The sequence below is a fragment of the Dromiciops gliroides genome, chromosome 6 (genome assembly GCF_019393635.1).
Source record: "Dromiciops gliroides isolate mDroGli1 chromosome 6, mDroGli1.pri, whole genome shotgun sequence".
In the NCBI taxonomy this organism is placed as follows: domain Eukaryota; kingdom Metazoa; phylum Chordata; class Mammalia; order Microbiotheria; family Microbiotheriidae; genus Dromiciops; species Dromiciops gliroides.
The window spans coordinates 91223532-91238585 of record NC_057866.1 but is presented as its reverse complement, the minus strand read 5'-3'; the positions used below and the strand labels follow the sequence as shown (position 1 = coordinate 91238585).

Genomic DNA, 15054 nt, shown 5'->3' with positions numbered 1-15054 from the left:
CTATTTTCCATCCATTCTATACTGATTTTGAATGTACTTGGTTATTTCATGGTATCTCCCCCATTAGAATGCATGGATCCTGTAGGTTTTTGCCTTTCTTTGTATCCTCAACTCTTGGCACCTGCAAAGTATAAGCACTTTATAACTTTGTTAACTGATTGAGACACACAAGTCATGGTGAGAACACAGTGAGGGAGCTTGAAATCCATACCCTTTCTTCCCAGGAGAGGACTTGATGCTTAGCAGAGGCTCAGAGAGCTATTTAGGAGCTCAGGATGAAAGGTGGGAGAGGAGATGGGAGATACCAAGTCTGACTCTGATCTTGAATCATAGCATCACAGAACTTTACATGAGCTCAGTGGCTAGCTAGGCTAACCCATAGCTAACCCCTAAAGGAACCCCCACTAGACTAGGTGTGTCATGGAGCCATGTGCCTTATAACTGAAAATCTCCAATACGGGTTAGTCCCTCCAAACTCAACCCATTCTACTTTTGGACAACTCTAATCTGAGAAAGTTTTTTATACAGTAAACCAGTCTGTATTATCATCCTTGATAACTTGTCTTTCCTTAGCATCTGAACAACTTCAGTACAGACCATGTCATTCCCGTCTAAAAAAATTTACATCAAATTATCGGAAAACAAATTCTTAGCTACCTCAAGAGGTCATCAGATAAATAATTATTTATTTCCTTTCAGTTGCCTTTACATTCTCTTACTGAGTTTATTTGAAAAAAAAAATGGTAGGACACTGAAGGCATTTAAATACACTGAGAATACACTTTAATGAAAAAAAAATAATCCTTTAAGTTATGGTTACCAGAAACATTCATTTTTGACACTGAATTTCTCATATATTAACAAATATATGTCTATTATCCATGTGGACCTGTTATGTCAGGTTGTTTTTCTTTAAGAGCATATAATATAGGAGATGGTTTCATGCAGGACTTTTGGACACTATCCAGGCAGCACCCCTGTAAAATCGATCCGGGGCCAGGTTGATTCTTCGAACATTCAGCTCTGTGGCAAAGGTCCTTGCTTTCTGGTAGAAAAAGAGGGATTTCTCCCTGTCCACGAGAAAGTTGTGGTAGATCGTGGCCAACCGGGTATAAATTTTCAGCTGAGCCCTCTTGTTGCCTAAATCCATAGCAGCTGCAAGTGCCAGGTGGTAATAGCCTGCAGCATCAAATGGGTCCTGAAGTAACAAAAAATAAAATTATAATGACAACGGAAATAATTATGTGAGTGTAACAAATGTGAGAAATAAAGAAATCAGGGACTCCCAAATTGGGAATTCCCTCCATAAATGTTTGCAACTGGTCTAGAATTTAGTAAATAAATCCTAGGGAGTTGCCTGAAGCACACAGAAGGAAGTTAAGCAACTTATCCAAAGTCACAGAGCTAGCATGTGGCAAACCCCACACTCTCCCCATTATGCCACACTACCTCAGAGCTGTAGGGTTTTAAAAATGCTCTCCTTCTAAGTCCTCATTTTGCAGCTGAGGGAACTGAGGTTCAGTTAAGTGGCTTGCATCAGGTCACAGAGCCAGTAAGAGTTAGATCTGGGATTTATAGGGTTTCTGAATCCAAAGCAGTTTCTATTATACTGTGGTCATTTAGCTATTATCTCCATATAGAATGATAATATGATTACCTAAATTTGTAGGCTTATGGACTAAGGAGTCATACTTTCTCCCTCGAAGGATATTCATATGCATAACACCGATTCATCATCTCTGCATCCCCTCCTAAGGTCATTTTATTCCTAGACCTGATCTGCTATAAAACCAATTACTTCCTGCTCTGGAATTCCCCATCATTACTTAGGAACTGCATTATAAAGTGCTTTATAATGACATTAGTCTGATAACCAGGATCCCACAAATTCACTTAATATTCTATTTGGATAATGTTCCATTTGAGGTTTGCAAAGTTAGTGTAATGGATTCTGGGGTTACCAGGATTAGTATTTAGAGCCCCTAATCTCCAATCCATTATGCAGCCCACTAAATTGGCCTCCATCAAGCACCTCCAACCTACTCCCCCTCCCCATGTGGGGGAAAAAATCAAAAACAAAGGAAACACTAAAGACTTTAGTTGGGATCCCAAATTTCATCTCACCCTGCTTTCTCCATTCCTGCATCTCCCCTCTCTCTCCATTCCAACATCATCACAAAATCTTGAGTTTAACATTCATGAATCTGTGATATCATCCATGACATTCCTCCTCACCGACCATCTACCACCCACCTCTACCAATGTGGATCATAGCTCCTTTTCGACTTGGCAGTAGATTGTTTCATGACCTACTATAACTGAAAGCTTTTATCCACTGGTGACCAGCCTCCTAGTGTTGAGCTCAGCTAGGATGGGCCTCACTTAAGTGCCTATATCCCTTTAATGCAGGGATTGTTGACCTGGATTCCATAAGACCTTAGAGGTATCCATGGATAGAATGGGAAAAAATTACATCTTTAGATTTCTTGGTAATCCTATTTTATTATATATCTCTAAAGATATTATTCTCAGAAGGGGTCCATAGGCTATTATTAGACTGTGAAGGTGGTCCACAAACCACACAAAATTAAGTGCATTTTATTTTATGTATTTAGAAACAAGATTCTGAGAAGGGGTCATAAGCTTCACCCAACAACCAAAGCGGTCTGGGACACACAAAAAGTTAAGAACCCCTGATTTAGTTCTACCTCCCCCCCCCAATAAATTGATCAAAGGATCCTTAATTTCAGGGCTGATCTTGCATTACTCCCAACAACATACATACATGAGCAGTACTAAATAAAAGTTGTTGGCCGACTGTCATTGAATCACTTCCTAACTCAAGGATTGTTTTTGGCTTGTATCGTGCCATAGCTCCAAGCTTAGAATATAGTGGGCCCTCAGTAAAAGCTTACAGGAGGTATAACTCACCATATAGTCTTGGGCAATAATAATAAACAACAACAAAATGACGGAACTTAAATTTATATAGTGCTTCAAGGTATGCAAAGCTCTTCATGGTAAATCACTTTATTTCTCTTGGTCCAATTTTCTTCATCTATACAGCAAAGAGGACCGGGCTAGAGGTCTAAGTTTTCTTCTGACTTTTCCATTCTTTGCTCCTAAGACTAAATAAAATACTCAAATCCCTTTTCCAATTAAATTCAGACGAGGCTGCAATGATGGATTCTAGCCACTAGCTGTCGCTGTGCACTCAGGCAGAGTAATCCTTGAGAAAACTGAGGCTGAGTCAAATGATCTAGGGATTTCAGCATCACATGTCAAAGGTAAAAGGATTTCAGAACATGGAAAGTCAGAGGTGGACAGGAGTCTCATCCAACACTCTCGGACTACATAGGAGGAAAGAGATTCTTCTTTGTTCTTTCTACATCTTCTCTTTGGGTCAATTTATCAGCTCTTATGGGTTTATATATCTTCTTTATGTTGTTTTTGTTCAATTGTTCAGTCATATCCAGTTCTTTGGGATGTTGAAGACCAGAGCACATCAATAGTGTTCAGGGATTTTGTTGTTGTTGTTGTTTTTATTTTTGGCAAAGATACTGCAGTGATTTGCCTTTTCCTTCTCCAGTGAATTAAGGCAAACAAGGTTAAGTGATTTGGCCAGGGTCACACAGCTAGAAAGTATCTGAGGTCATATTTTAACTCAGGTCTTCCTGACTCCAAGCCCATTGCTCTATCCACTGAGCCAGCTACCTGCCTTCTTCTCCATGTAGATAACTCCAAAATTTATATACCCGGCTTGAATCTTTCCTCTGAACCCCAGTCTCATATTACCAATTGCCTGCTGGACATCTCAACTTTGATGTCCTATGGGGATCTCAAATGCATCACATTGAAAAAGCAATTTATTATAATGTCCCTTATTCCCACCCCTTCCTCAAACTTGCCTTTCCTATGGAGGGCACCTGTGTCCTTCCATTTATCCAGAATCACAAACTTGGTATTATCCTAGATTCTTGGTTCTCCCTCATCTCTAATCATTTGACAGGTCTTTATAATTCTACCACTAGCACACTCTTACATCCGTTCTCTCCACATAACTGCCAATGGGATCTTCCGAAATGTAGCTCTGCCTATACTGCTACCTGGTAAACTTAGTGGTACCATATTACCTTCGGGATCAAAAAAAATCATCACTGGGGGCAGCTAGGTGGTGCAGTGGATAGAGCACTGTCCCTGAAGTCAGGAGTACCTGAGTTCAAATTCGGCCTCAGACATTTAACACTTACTAGCTATGTGACCCTGGGCAAGTCACTTAACCCCAATTGCCTCACCAAAAAAAAAAAAAATCATTACTGTTTGCATTTAAAGTCCTTCACCACTTGGTCTCATCCTACCTTTCCTTCCATCCCCATCCTTTCCATTCTTTTTTTTTTTTCAAATCATAAAGGCATTTTATTATTTTCCTGTTACATGTAAGGGTAGTTTTCAACATTTGTTTTCATAAGATTTTTAGTTCCAATTTTTTCTGCCTCCCTCCCTCCCCTCCCTCCCTTCCCTCCCCCCTCCTCAAGACAGAAAGCAATCTGATACAGGTTATATATGTACAATCGCATCAAGCATATTTCTGCATTAGTCATGCTGTGAAAGAAGAATCAGAACAACAGGAAAAACCTCAAAAAAACAAAAACAAAAGTAGAAACAGTAAGGTTTAATCTGCATTCAGAATCCACAGTTCTTTTTTTTCTGCATGTGGAGAACATTTTCCATCCCGAGTTCTTTGGAAATGTCTTGAATCATTGCACTGCTGAGAAAAGCTAAGTTGATCATCACACCATATTGCTGTTACTGTGTACAATGTTCTACTGGTTCTGCTCACTTCACTCAGCATCAGTGCATTTAAGTATTTCCAGGTTTTTTGAAATCTGCCTGCTCACCATTTGTTATAGCGCAATTGTATTCCATTCCATTCATATACCACAACTTGTTTAGCCATTCCCCAATTGATGGGCGTTCTGTCGATTTCCAGCTCTTTGCCACCACAAAGAGAGCTGCTATCAATCTTTTTGTACATGTCTTTCCACGCTTCTTACACATGACTAGCCTCAACACAGTCATACTGGCCTTCTTGTTCCTTATATGTGATACTCCATCTCTACGTCTTCACACTGGTTGTCCCCCACACCTGAGATGGTCTTTCTCCCCACCCCCACCTCTTGGGAAAACCTCCTTGGTTCTCCTTCAAGACTCAGCTTCAAGGCTGCCTTCCACATAGGACCATTCTTGTTTCTCCCAGCTGCTGGTGGGACCTTGTGCTCCAAGATCACCTTCTATCTGCTTTATATCTGTTTTCATGTACCTATCTACACCTGTCATCTCCATAATATGAAGCTAACCTTCATAAGGGCAAGCCTATCTCACTTTTGGTTTTGTAACCCCTGCATCTAGCACAGGACCTGACAAAGCAGGAACTTAAAAAATAAACATGATTGATTCTAGACTATAAGGGAAGAGACTTTGTCTAATTGATCTTTGAACCTTCAGCCCAAGAATCTAGTATGGATTGTTGTGTGTAATTAGTCTTCAATACTTATTTAATCAAAGTTGTTTTTTTTTTTAAATTAAAGTTAATAGGAGCAGCTAGATGGTGCAGTGGATAGAGCACTGGCCCTGGATTCAGGAGGACCTGAGATCAAATCTGGCCTCAGATACTTGACACTTACTATCTGTGTGACCCTGGGCAAGTCACTTAATCCTCATTGCCCTGCCTCCCCCCCCAAAAAAAATTAAAGTTAATAACAATAGTAGTAGTAATAATGATGTTACTTAATAATAGCATGAATAATAAAATAATAAAACCAATTTATTTCAAATAATTAATAATAATGAAGATATAACCATTATTACCATAACTAACATCTATAGAGTGCTTATAATGTGCCGGACACTGTGCTAAGTGCTTTACAATGAGATAATAATCTCATTTGATCCTTTCAACAACCCTGGGAGGTGGGTGCTATTATTTTGCCCATTTTCCAGATAAAGGAACTAGGGCAAACAGGTTAGGTGACACATAGTTAGTAAGTGTCTGAGCCAGATTTGAACACAAGGTTTCCTGACTCCAGGTCAGAAGCTCTATCTATCATGCCATGTCTACTATGAGTAAGGTACTGTGCTAAACACTTTACAAATATTTTGTCATTTGATCCTCACAGCAACCCTGGAAGGTAGATGCTGTTATTATCCCCATTTTATAGATGAGGAAACTGAAGCAAAGAGGTTAAGTGAATTGCCCAGGGTCACACAGCTAGTAGGCCTCTGAGGATGGATTTGAACTCATGACCGACTGACTCTAGGCTGGATGCTCAATTTAGCATTGGTGACACCTAGTTGCTGTTCAATGGTACCTCTACTAACTCCTCTAATAACATATTGAATTACTTAATCCATAGTTGAAGATTTCCTTCCCTTTCCTCAATCTAGCCCAAAGCAGTTCTTGAAAATGCTGATATGCAGGAATTGTATCTATTCAGAACCCATAGTGCCCAATGTGCTCTCCGTACCTTTAGGTCATAGAATATGAGGTCCCCCAGGATCAGATACACCTTCACATAATACAGCGTCTCTTCATCAAATTCCAGGGGTGAAGAGCACAGAGACAGTGCCTTGAGGTAAAAGTGTTCAGCCAACTCACACTGCCCCAGGCGGTGGTGGACCACAGCCAACCGATGGTAGGCCACACGCTCGTTCAACCGGCTTCCTGAGGGAGGCAGTGTGGGGGTGGGGAGGATCAGTTAGATCAAGGATGCTGACATAGCATACAGGTTTCATACGTAAGGAGGATCATACGTAAGGAGGATCTTTTGTTTTCCTTGAAGAAACCTACACATCACATAGAAAGAAAAGACCTAACGAGAGAATAAACATACTGGGTCACCAAAGCTCCAGGAGGTCAGTGATCATGTGGCTATGAGGGGTGGAGGGACAATCATGGTACAATGGGAAGAGACGTGGCTGGGAGTTCATTGAGAAACTTGGGTTCAGTTCCTAGTGGTATCACTAACTAGCTCTGGGACCTTTTAAGCAAATCACTGGGTGACAGTGTCCACATCTGTAAAGCAGGGAGTTTGAACACATGCTTGCTAAGGTCCCTTCTGGCAATAATGATAGAAAGCATTATATAGTGCAAGACACTTTTCATGTTAGCTACTTTGATCCTCAAAGCCACCCTGGGAGGTAGGTGCTGTTATTATTATCCTCATTTTATAGATGAGGAAACTGAGGTTGTTGTTGTTCGACCTTCATCCTAAAAGAGGACCAATGACATCACCATGTTGGAGTCAAGCTACAGTGTCTGTGACTGTGATTGATTAGTCCAATACAAGCTCAAAATGTTCTACAACAGGTCAGAAACAAATAATCCATCTGAACATTTTGGGGGGGATGTCTCTAGATTTGTACATCTCACATTTCCTTTGTGCTACTGCAATTCTGCTTTACTCATAGAGCACAGCACCTTCTTTGATGGGGGCACACCATCCTGATGGTCTTGTGTCAGCATCTCCCATGTCTCACAAATGATACTAAAGTTCTTCAGAGAGAACTTGGGAGTGTCTTTGTATGGCTTCTTCTGAACATGTTAAGTGACTTGCCTGGGATCATAGTCTAAGGCTTCAAACTCAGGTTTTCCTGACTTCAAGTCCAACACTCTATCCATTGCAACCCTTAACTGTCTTCTGCCAGTCTGTAGTCTATGTTTTAGGATTCCTTTAGTGGGTAGAATCTGGGCTCTGAAGCCAGGAAGATCTTGTTTCAAATTTCACTTCTGATACATCCTAGCAATGTGACAATGGGTTAACTCTTCTGAGCCTCAGTTTCTTCATATGTACAAGGAGGACAAGAATATCTATTTTGCTTTTTCTTGCAGGGTTGTCATAAGAGTAAAATGAGATGATGTAGCTAAAGCATTCTGTCAACTTTTAAAAGCACTATATAAATATTAATGGTTAGTATGCCAATGATGACATCCTCCTTCTAATGAGCAAATGAGATTATATCTGTAAGGTGAATTAGCATAGTACCTGGCACAGCATAAACACTTAATAAGTATCTCCCTTCCCTTCTCCTTGTCCCCACCCTCTTTCCCCCTCCCCCTTTCCTTCTTTCCACTTCCCCATCCCATCCCAACTCATCTCATCCCACCCATGCTATTGCTACTACCACTCACTAACCACCATAATTCTAATAGCTGGCAAAGGTGAGGTAAGGAACAATGAATAAGAGTTATTTTCTCCTTCACAGAAGGTCATTAAGGCCCAGGGCTTACCTAAGCTTATACTGAGGGCAAGGGAGGTATGTGCAAATTCTAGACACTCCTGGTAGGACTTGAGAAAGTATAGCAATTCCACCAACTTGTTGCATAGTCGAAGCTCAGTCACCTTGTTACCAGTTGTAATAGCTAGAGGAAGAGCACGGTCCTGGAAAAAATAACCATCACCCACGAGTAAATGACAAGCTCTAAGAAGTGCTTCTTTCAAAGATCCAGGCTCTCTCAACCCTGGAATCACCATCAGGCTTTTGTATCTAGTAAGTTGTCAGATCTTTCCAATTTCACCTCCACATCTCTCAGATCTTTGCCCTTCTCTCTAAGATGATATTTGTAAAGTACTTGACACAGTGCCTGGCACATAGTGCTATATAAATGCTAGTTGTTATTATTATTATTATTATTATTATTTTCTCACATGATCATCAGTCTAGTTCAGATCTTATATCTTTTTGTCCAGATTAGTGAATTAGACTCCAGTTGGTCTCCCTGTTTCCAACTTCTCTTCCCCTCTCTAGTCTATCCTCCACACAATTTCCAACAAAAACTTTCTACAAAACAGGTTTGATCACATCACTTTACTACTCAAGAAGCTTCAGTGGCTCCCTATTGCCTTAAAGATAAAATGCACACACCTTTGTTTGACATTTAAAGTCCTTTAGGGGCAGCTAGGTGGCACAGTGGAAAGAGCACTGACCCTGGAGTCAGGAGGACCTGAGTTCAAATCCAGCCTTAGACATTTAACACTTACCAGCTATGTGACCCTGGGGAAGTCACTTAACCCCAATTGCCTCACCCCCCAAAAAATGTATATAAAGTCCTTTACAGTTTAGTTCCAAACTAGTTTTTCAGACTTATTTCACATAATTCAGCATCGTATACTTTTCATTCCAGATAAACTGAACTCCTTCCTATTCCCCACACTCAATATTTTAACTCCCACCTCTAGACATTTGCACAGGCTGTGTCCCCCCCTCTCCCCATGCCTTCAATGATCTCCCTTCTTACTTGAGTCTCTTGGAATATCTAGCTTCCTTTCAAGGCTATGTTCCGATGCCACATGTAGCATGAAGCCTTTCTTGATATCTCTCACACCCTTCAGTTGTAAGTGCTGTCTTCTCTCCCTCAATTACTTTGTATTTTGCATTTTCTTATCTATGTCCATATTATCTTTGAGGTAATATGGAGCCACTAAAGCTTCCTGGATATTTCCCAGTAGAATATAAGTTCTTTGAGGACAAGGGCTATTTGATTTTGCCTTTTTTATTTCCAGTACCTAGAACAATATTTTGCATGTGGTAGGTATTTACTAAATTGAGAATGTATAATTGATTCTCATTGATCATGGATGCAGTGACTGACTTGGACACCTATGGATTTGATTGGGGATGAATTGGTTGATTCAGACTGTTGGGGTTCACAGTTACTCCTTTGTTCTGGGGCTTTAAAAAAGATCAGCCTTGTCTACATGTCAAGCTAAATATAGACCAGAGATAAGCAAAGCTAAGAGCAGGCCAGAACCCCAAAAGAGGAACACCTGGGCATTTATATAGCATCTCCCTTTGCCCAGAGGCAACTCCTGGTTGACGTGAAACAAGAAGTTAGTGTGTTCTTGCCTACATGGCCCAACAGGATAGTTCCTAGACCCAAAGTTTTTCAACTCTAGTCCTCTTGTGATAGGAGGGCTATTTTCTTAAACATTGTTGAGATCTTAAAGAATTCTTGGCTAATAAAACCCTGGAATCTAGCCCTAGTGAAGGAAGGGGTAGTTCTTGAGTAGTGCAACCACTTTGGGAAGAGAGTATCATGGGGGAAGACTATCATCACAAAGTCAAAGGAAAGGCAAAGGAATAAATCTGTGATGCAAAGGATCAAAAGACCAGGGCCAAGGCCTCTGTCCTTACTGTGAGTTAGAACAGTAAAGATAGGATGGGTTGCCACACTAGAATCTCCAAGTTTATTTTCTTTCTGAAGGAGTCCAAGTCCTTTGGGTAGTTCACAAACTGCCCATCAGAATGTCAGGGTGTGTTTCCATTTTGGGAGAGTCTAAGACCCTTAGGGTAAGACCATCAGGCAGGAAGCCTGTATCATCTTCTTAGGTAAAAGTACATTTTGCCAAAATACTGGAGGGTTGCCACTCTATCCACATCACCTGTTCCTGTTCAAGCCAGAGAATAGAGATATGAGATTAGAAACCTCCTTCTAGGGCAAACGTGGGACTCCTGTGAAAGAATTCTATTGACTGTTTATGGATTTCTAGGAGCCCTCTTTCGTGTCTTCTGAACTTGTCATGGAGTACACTCACACCTGCACTGTTATCTTGAGTACTCACACAGAAGCAGGAACTCTTTTTTTTTTTTTACCCATATCTGTAGCAACCTAGACCCCAGTTATATTGGATTTATATTCTGAAATTTCCCAGAGGGAACTCTGGGTAGGAGAAAAATGAGCCAAGGACAGTGATTTTTGAGAAGTGACCAAGATCAAATACATCCCATGAAAGCCCAGAGCCTAGGGCCGTACAATTAATTATCGTACAAAAAAGAGTGATATAAGACATAAAAAGTCTGTTTGAGGCAGATTATGGAGGGCCTTGACTGCTAATGTAAAGAGTATATTTGATTCCGTATTGAGTGAGGAACCACAAAGGTTTCTAAGGAGAGAAGTGACAGTGAGATTTGTGCATTAGTAAGAACAACTGATAGCTGTGTTAGCCATACTAGAGAATAAGATACTGCTTTAAGGTGTTAAAAAAGGGTGGGTGGAGGGACTTCATGTATTATTGCATTTGATCCTCATAACAATCCAGTGAGGAATATGTATGTGTATCTAGGTAGCACAGAAGAGAGAGTACTGGGTGTGGAGTAAGGAAGACCTGAGTTTAAATGTGGCCTCAGACACCTACTAACTGTATCATTCTGAACATGACATTTAACCTCTGTTTGCCTCAGTTTCCTCAGCTCTAATGGGGATAATAATAGCAACTACCTCCCAGGGTTGTTGGGATTGAATGAGATGATAACAGTCAAGTGCTTGGCACAGTGCCCAACACATAGTAAGTACTGTTTACATGCTAATTCTTACATGTACACGAACATATGTATATGTGTATATACACATATGCAACACCATATAGATGCAAACATGTATATACATGCATATCTATGTATGAATATATGTATGTGTATCTATTATGGTAGTATGCATGCGTGGATATAACCATACACACATACTACCATAACACCTATGTGCCTTATGATCCCTATTTTTATAATTGAGGGAATTAAGACTCAGAGAGGTTAAGCATCTCATTTGTGGTTGCACAACCACCAAATGCCAGAGGTGAGTTTCAAACCCAGATTTCTCTTAACTTCAAGTCAAAAGTCTTTCCACAAGACCTCACAGCCTAGAGGCAGGAAAATACACTAGGAGATAATTAAAAACAAAGCAAAACCAAAACCAAGCAGGTAATACTGAGTGCCTTTAGCAGTGGGAGTGGAGAAGAGATGAAGAATGAATATTACCAGGGTGGACTCTGTAGCATTTCGGCAGCTAATTGGGCATTTGAGAGAGAGACAGCTGGAAAAAGGGGAAAAGGAGAAGCGGGAGTGAGGGGGAAGAGGGGTCAGAGGTTTCTAGGGTTAGAGCTGGAAAGCACCTTAGAGCCCATTTAGTCCAATCCACTCATTTTACAGAAGAAACTGGAATAAAGGACAGAGAAAGGGGTGGGAGGATGAAGAAGAGAGAAGAGAAAGTCGAAGGTGACTCTGGGATAGGAGAACAAGACAAGCCCTGATTTTTTTTTTTTTTTTGACAAGCCCTGATCTTAAAGAGTTTACAAGCATGGGAGAAAAAGAGAGTTAAGTGAAAACAATTCCCTGCTCGGATGTAGCCCGGTCAAGGTCAAAGGGAGTTTAGATACTCTGGTTCATTCCTGGATCCACAAAAGCTCTTTGAGCTCTGGCTCAGATCCCTAGTTTTCAGTCTTCTTAGACATCAAGGAATACTAGCGCCCACTCACCCTGTAGAAAGACACTGCCTTTTCTCTCTCCCAAGAACCATTGAAGAATATGTCTCCAGCAGCTTCAAACATTTCCAAGCCCAGAATGGGATCTCCAGTGTAGAGGGCAGCATCTTGAGCCACCTACAGAGAATAGGGAGCCTTTTAATGATTCCCAGCTTGTCAGAGTCATAAATCCCTAACCCAAGGGGCCCATTCCCAAGCCTATTAATGGTTCAATCTGGTTTCAAAAGTAACCCTTCTCTCTGATCACACATGGAGACCTCCCTCCTCCCTCCCATTTTACAAGCCACAGACCCCTGCCCCACCCTCACCCCCCCACCCCCACCCTAACTCAATACCCATATACACATCAGAGAAATAAATTGCTCTTATTTTTAAGTCATAACCTCCTTCTGGTGGTCAAAATGGAATAGGAGAATAGAATCTCTTTGACCACTGTAGTTATCTCCCATTTCTTGAGTACTGTAATGTGCTTTATACATAGCAGCCTTATGATGTAGGCCATGTAAACATGATTATTTCCAGTTTACAGGAGGGGAAGGTGAAGCTCAGAGAATTTATGTGACTTGGGCAGGGTGACACGGGTAGAAAATGTCAGAATCAGGATTTAAATGCAGGTCTCCTGACTTCAGTCTAACCATATTTTAAAAGCTGAGCACAATTAGTTAGCCTATTAGTAAGCCTGAAGTGGTGGTGTAATGCATAGGGGCCTAACAAAAGGCAATAGGTACTATTAAGCTTACTAGCATAGTTCCAACATGATTTAGCTTACAATGTTCTTTGAGGACAAGGGCTATTTTATTTCCCTTCTTTTTATTTCCAGTACCTAAAACAGTACTTTGCATGTGGTAAGTGTTTACTAAATTGAGAATGAGTAATTGAGTCTCATTGACTATGGATGCAGTGACTGACTTGGACACCTATGGATTTGATTGGGGATGAATTGGCTGATTCAGACTGTTGGGATTCACGGTAACTCCTTTGTTCTGGGGCTTAGAAAAAAAAAAGATCAGCCTTGTCTATGTGACAAAGCTAAACATAGACCAGAGAGAAGACTTGATTTCGAATCTATCCTCAGATAGGTACTAGCTATGTGACCTTGGGCAAGTCACTTAACCTCTCTGAGCCTCTGTATCCTCCTCTGAAAAATGGTGATAATAATAATAACTACCTTCTAGACTTGTTGTGAAAATAAAATGAAATATTTGTAAAGCACTTTCCTTAAAGAGATATATAAATGCTATTATTAGTAGTATTAGTGTTAACTTGCTCTATACCCCACCAACATGGCATACTTAAGTTTGGCTTCAATAATCACTCATAAACTCAACTCACCTGAATGTATAGATCTACTAATTCAGTCTGCCTTAGAATGTAATAGATTTTTCCTGCCTGGAGCCAAGCATATGCCTCTTTTTCTTTCTTCTGAAGGTCTATAAATATTCCAAGACTTCTCTTAGTGTATTCAAGGGCTGACTTGTAAGCTCTGAAAAAAATAAAATTATCAATAGATAGCCGTCATAAAACTACTTTTCCCCTCATGAAATTTTAGAGCAAGATTTTAGACTGAGAAGGGAAATTGGAGATCATTTAGTTCCACCTCTCATTTTATATAGATATAAACAGTCACACAGAGTAAGGGAAGTGACTTGCCCAAGGTCATACATCAAAGGACAACTAGGTGACACAGTGGATAGAATGCCAGGCCTGGAGTCAGTAAGACTCAACTTCTTGAGTTCAAGTTTGGCCTCAGACACTTACTAGCTGTGTGACCCTGGGCAAGTCACTAAACCTTATTTGCCTTAGTTTCCTCATCTGTAAAATGAGTTGGAGAAGGAAATAGCAAACCCCTCCAGTATCTTTGCAAGAAAACTCCAAATGGAGTCACAAAGAGTCAGACACAACTGAAAAATAAGTAAATGACAACAACTAAACATATATCAAATGAGTGATAAAGCCAGGATTTGAACCCAAATCCTTTTTACTACAAACCCAGTGCTCTTCCTATCATAGGCTACCTTTTGCCAAAGGCTATTTCTCAGATACACTGTCAACGTTTTCTTGGTAAGTCTTCAAGAAAATAAATAAATTTTCTTGTATTCTGCATTATTTCTTTCTTTTAAATTAAAAAAAAGTATTTTATTTTATTTTATTTTGCGGGGGCAATGAAGGTTAAGTGACTTGCCCAGGGTTACACAGCTAGGAAGTGTCAAGTATCTGTTTCCGGATTTGAACTCAGTTCTTCCTGAATCCAGGGCCGGTGCTTTATCCACTGTGCCACCTAGTTGCTCCCCTGCATTATTTCTTTCTTCATTCACTACCCCACACTTCTAGGAGTTAAATTCTCATTTAAAGTTTCTTTCCACTAAGCACATTGTGAGAAGCAACAGCCAGAAATCCCTGTGTTGGGTGGTCTCCCACATTAGGGCTCATAATTCATCTGTTGTAAGGAAAGGCTTTAATTAGGGAGAATGAGAAAAACAGCATTAAAGGAACAGAGTTCACATTTAGAGAGTACATTCTACTTCCAATGTACTTTATTTGCATCATCTTGCATCAGAGATGATCAACCTGGTATAGTGAAAAAGAACATCAGAGGATATGGGTCCAAAGTTAGGCACTGCCACATCCTAACTGGTGTGATCTTGACTGAGAATAACTAGTATTTATGTAATGGATGCTTGGCTGATGCCCAGATCACCTAAGATGGAGGTGCCCAAGTGGAGATGCCAGTCCTCTTGTC

At 40.5% G+C, this 15054-nt stretch overlaps 1 protein-coding gene across 1 annotated transcript in view; it reads right to left on the bottom strand.

Annotated features, from left to right (window-relative positions):
* Positions 1-808: 808 nt before the first annotated feature.
* SH3TC1 (SH3 domain and tetratricopeptide repeats 1) overlaps positions 809-15054 on the bottom strand; it is a 57270-nt gene continuing 43024 nt past the window's right edge. Inside the window, exons 13-17 of the mRNA XM_043971689.1 lie at positions 13647-13797; positions 12309-12431; positions 8288-8438; positions 6525-6721; positions 809-1198 (exon numbers count right to left, since the gene is read on the bottom strand). Of these exons, the coding sequence (XP_043827624.1) occupies positions 941-1198; positions 6525-6721; positions 8288-8438; positions 12309-12431; positions 13647-13797 (880 nt within the window). The 3' untranslated portion in view covers positions 809-940. The remainder of the gene's footprint in view (positions 1199-6524; positions 6722-8287; positions 8439-12308; positions 12432-13646; positions 13798-15054) is intronic.